This window comes from Anopheles aquasalis, chromosome 3, assembly GCF_943734665.1.
Source record: "Anopheles aquasalis chromosome 3, idAnoAquaMG_Q_19, whole genome shotgun sequence".
In the NCBI taxonomy this organism is placed as follows: Eukaryota; Metazoa; Arthropoda; class Insecta; order Diptera; family Culicidae; genus Anopheles; species Anopheles aquasalis.
The window spans coordinates 35,791,564-35,796,563 of NC_064878.1; the positions used below are offsets into that span (position 1 = coordinate 35,791,564).

At 40.0% G+C, this 5,000-nt stretch overlaps 1 protein-coding gene across 6 annotated transcripts in view; it reads left to right on the forward strand.

Annotated features, from left to right (window-relative positions):
* The window catches only part of LOC126579062 (protein GDAP2 homolog), a 19,088-nt gene that overhangs the window by 11,706 nt on the left and 2,382 nt on the right, over positions 1-5,000 (forward strand). For 3 of the 6 annotated variants that reach the window (XM_050242308.1, XM_050242307.1, XM_050242309.1), the window contains exons 11-15: positions 1,779-1,937; positions 3,454-3,607; positions 3,677-3,816; positions 3,932-4,130; positions 4,200-5,000. The exon at positions 4,200-5,000 is cut by the window's right edge and continues 2,382 nt beyond it. In XM_050242308.1, the coding sequence (XP_050098265.1) occupies positions 1,779-1,937; positions 3,454-3,607; positions 3,677-3,816; positions 3,932-4,130; positions 4,200-4,256 (709 nt within the window). In that variant the 3' untranslated portion in view covers positions 4,257-5,000. The remainder of the gene's footprint in view (positions 1-1,778; positions 1,938-3,453; positions 3,608-3,676; positions 3,817-3,931; positions 4,131-4,199) is intronic. The other 3 variants (XM_050242311.1, XM_050242312.1, XM_050242313.1) reach the window with 1 other exon arrangement.

Here is a 5,000-nt window from a genome sequence, read left to right on the forward strand (position 1 = left end):
CAAATCCATTACTATATTGAATTTCGTTCCGATTCTCATCTTTGTGGCACAAAGAAAAAGGATTAAAATAAGTTGCTTTACATAGCAAATACTTTCGCGATCGAAAAGGTTGTCCGCTCAACGCTAGTCACGAACCACTTAGGGAAATGAAATTGAAGACAACTGTTGTTTAGCAGCGTCATTTCTTCGTTCATCTAGAATTTTTTCGACTTTCGATAAAGGTATAGTTTTGGATGTGTTATTGTTGACCTGTGGTTTAAAAATAATCGAAATAGTACAGTAGTATGTACTGCAATATGACTCGAAAATGATACACCAATAGTTTTATGACATGTGATTACTTTTTTTTAAACATATATAAGGACGGACGAGCCGTATGTTTAACATGTATTTACTTATACGTCATATATTGTAGACGCTAAATAAGATAAATGTGAATCAAGCGTCGATAAATGGGGAATATAGGTGATATTTTTGAGAATGTTTAACATTAAAGGTTGTAATGTTGTCACCGTGTAAAAAAATTGATGACACATGGTCTGGCCCTGGGTGGTGGATGTAGAATGATTCATTCGTTGAAGAACCGCTAATGTGATATTGATTAGTGCGCTAATGTGAAAATGTATGTTCGTACAACAATGACCGGTTCCAAAAGCTTAACAACAGTTTTGATTCTCATGCACGATCATATTTGCGATAGAGACACCTGGAAAATATTTGCCTGATGCCAAAGAGCTTTCTTTTCGTTCAAATCGGTTTTATGGAATCGAATTTTTTGAATACATCTCTTCGGTGTCGTTGTCGTGTGGTCCTCTTACAGTGAAACAATACTCCGTATGTGGAAACCGCTTTAACTCAAATGATGCCATTGTATAAACAACAACAGCTGTTCAATCAGCAGCAAAAGGTATGAATGTTTGCAAACATCAGGTGCTAGTTGGTAGCAATTCATTATTCTTGAGTGAATTCTCGGCTAGGGCAACGACGGGGGTTATCTTATAGTTGGATAAAATCATGTAAATTCGGAGGGACCAACACAGGTATATAAATCAAAATGCACCGAGTGTAACGCCTTGCGGACGGAATCAGTAGACTCGGCTCACTTCCGAGGCTCCACTGTCCTTCAAATGTAGTTACGGCTCAAGGACGTCGAGTTGAAATTGGTTTGCCAGAGCACGGCCACAGGGTTACGAACAAAAAGGGGCGTTTATTGAAAAGAAAAGGGTTTACCTTATCCTTAAATGAATCGCTTGAGAAAAGATATATTTAGTATTTTTGTCTAACTTGTTGATTCGAAAATAATGTTTTGATAAAATACCTCATTTTGCTGTGTTTACTTATTAAAATTGTGGTTACGCATTAGTTTGTGTTACAAAACTACCTTCATCAATTCTAATGGACAGCTCAGCAAATGAACATCAAATATTGCAAGTGATGTCGGATTTCTTTAACAACCTTAGTCCTTCTTTTTACTCGTAATGTTCGGCCTAGAATTATTTTCTTGTTTGACCATGGCATGTGTGTTCGAAGCTCAATGCTTTCTTATGTATTGGTTACATATATTCCGTTCGATTAGCTTTTCTTTTATATCTACAGCACATTGAAAATAATATACGGTCATTAGCATATTTAATTAAAGTGGAACAAATTTACTAGGCATTTTTTTTTGTTTAAAAATTGCGTTCGCGTATCAGCTGTTCGATTCAACCTTTACGAAAATGATTTCAGCGTAGAGTTACCGCCATTTCACCAGTGAGATAATTTCTTTTCTCTTTTAGTACGGCTACCGAGAATTATTGTCCGGAGATGATTGGGCATGTCCTAGCCACGCACGTCGGCAAACGGACCCGCATTCTCGATGGGTCGTTCACGTATGTTGAACTGATGAAACACTACAACTCGTCGCTCGATGAAAGCGAATGGCAAAAGGAAAATCTGTTAGTACTGTTATTAAAAGTGCATTAGAATTTCTGCCGCTTTTGCTCCGTGCGAGCTCTTTTCATTTTGAAATGCGTTTCCCTTTTCTGTTCTAGTTCATATCTTCGATTTACCGTTATGATTTGATCAGTTCATGCTTTGTAGTTTGTTGATATCGTATAGGTGTTACTTAGCCTTTATTAGCACTTAAAAACACCATATCTCTCTTGAATTGATCCTTCTGGCGACTCTGGCAAATGGCGCTGGCCTTTGCTGGTGAATTCTCAATGACTCATCCTGGGAATCGGAAGTGTCGAAAGTGACAGCGTGGTTATTGCCCCAGTTTTTTTTTTCATTTAGCATTTTGATCACAACTCGTGAATTGAATCTCACATCACGATAAAAGTCATAGCATCGATCTATCTCTTTGCTACAGAGTAGAAAGTTTACGAATAATTCAGTTGAAAATAATACAAGGAGTAAACCAATATGTTTCCTGCGAAAAAAAAGAATGAGTTCTTTGGAACAGCAACCTTCGCCTTTCGCCATCGACCTGGCACAATGAAAATCGACAATGGGCAAAAGTAACTTTACTCCAAAGTATTTCTACCTGAGCTACGAACTGAGTTGAGACAAAATGCTGTTGTAGCAACCTTCAAGCTTCAACACGTCCGTTTCAGTGAACAATCTTAACGAATACCAGAGCGTGTATTATCATTTGTGGCATGCGAACGAAACGATATTAAAAGAAAAGTAAAGGCACCAGGTTGCTTCCGTGTTCTATAGTAGCATGTCCTTGGAGCATGTGGAGAAGGACCGTACTGATGGCTGTTTTCTGTTTATGGGATCTTTTCATGCGATTTTCACTTGACTGTCAGACAAATATGGTGATTAAATTACACCTCAACGAGAGGCATGTAGAAAATGCCCTCGGCGGTGAATGGCTGCACCAATTTTGTGCATTTTTCTCTCTCCTTTGCTGGCGACGACCGACTGACTGGTATGGTGTGCTAAATAGGTCAACGTAATTTATTAATTAAAGCGTGCACATCCATCCAGACGTCGCCATTGTGCATCGATTAGACTCACCACTTGCGTGTGTTCTTGTCCATAATCCAAATGATTTATTCTAGTTTCTCTAAGTTCACAAACTGGTTGTTTTATGTAACCGTGGCGCGGATGGATCGACGCATTACGGACAGGAAAACGGATGGATTCTGATGGAACAGCAATTATCAGTAACACGATAAATATTTATTTTTTAAACGCCTCATCACTATACTTTAGCACTACACTGAAAAAAAAGGTGCAAGGCTGCTGGCCGTGAAAACAGATTTTACGGCAATGTTTGGATGAAGCGAGCAAGTGAATAGCATACTGGGATGATATGGTAGCATAGATGAGTCTGGAATATGGAAAATGATCTCTATTACGTGCTTAGCTGCGTTTAGGTGTCACATTGCATTGTAATAGGAGTGCGTTGCTTGGATAACAGAAGACTAACCATTTGTGTGGTGTACATTTCTCTTTCGACAGATACGAGCGCTTGCTGAGACGCGCCAAAACAGAAGACCTTTCGGAAGTGTCTGGCATCGGGTGTCTGTACCAAAGCGGTGTCGATAGGCTCGGTAGACCCGTGGTGGTATTCTGTGGCAAGTGGTTCCCCGCTCACAACCTTGATCTAGAGAAGGTTTGTTTAGTAATTCTTTCACGGCGACGAAGGGCTTTACAACTAACTTGGCTTCCTTTTGAATTATAGGCTTTACTCTACCTGATATATCTGCTGGATCCGATTGTCAAAGGCGACTATGTGATCGCTTATTTCCACACGTTGACCAGCTCGAACAATTACCCATCACTGCAGTGGCTGAAGGACGTTTACAGCATACTGCCGTATAAGTAAGTATTGTTCAAGGTCTCGTTCATCATCTCGTTGCAATCAGGTTCAAACCTGTTCGTTCGTTTATTTCATTCCGAAGTATGTTGTTAACAATGCTTTTGGTATTCTTTTTAGATACAAGAAAAATCTGAAAGCCTTCTACATCGTACATCCTACATTTTGGACAAAGATGATGACCTGGTGGTTCACGACTTTCATGGCACCCGCGATCAAAACCAAAGTACATTCCTTGCCCGGCGTTGAGCACTTGTATTCGGCCATAGCTAAGGATCAATTGGAAATTCCTGCCTACATAACCGAGTACGACATGGCGGTACGTATGGAAAATCCAATCAGTGGTCGTGATTTTTATGTAACGTATGTTTTTTCGTATTGTTTTCAGACGAATGGCATACACTACTTCCAACCTATAACAAACACATCCTCTCCAGCCTCCTAAGCGCTTGTGAATGGATCCGTCCCCCCACAAAACTCTGCCTCGTTTGTCGTGTAGTCAGGGGATAGTAGAGTAGATGCTCGCCTAAGCAAAAAAGCTGTAAACTATCCGGGAATGCGCTCCGTACGGTACCACCGTTATCTCCACCAAAAACAAACAAAAAAAAAGAAAAAGAAATAACATGAGAACATCCACTTCAACCTTTCCACCAATCGGCGTCAACACGTTACCTTTATCTATGAATACCGAAAGTGTAGACGCCTTAAACCTTATTTAGGAAGAGTATTATATTATTGTTCTATCGAACAGCGCTGTGGTATACGGAACTGAACACGAAATCTTTGCTTCCCGTCAATCATGGTGTTAAAAAAGATGGAGGAAGAGTACTGTTAACATTCATCATTGGAAGGCACAATTTGCTCATAAGTTATAGCAGGCAAAGTAGACTTTACGCCTCTTCTTTTGGCCCCATCCTACCCTAATCTACCTATAACAGACCACACTGGATCAGCTTGTTAGGTGAAGTAAAATGCAAGATACCTGCTAGAGTCGTAAAAAGAAGACGTATTGTTAAAGTGTCGTTAGAGCTAACGTGAAAAGTTGGGCAACAACATTCTGTAACCGAGTAGTCAAAATCCAATCAGCTTTAAGACGATATTGGAAGGCACGAGGCTCAAACAGAGCTCCCACAGTAGTAGGAGGCAATAGTAGTAGGTTGGATCTGGAAATTGTGGGTTTAGCGTGTAA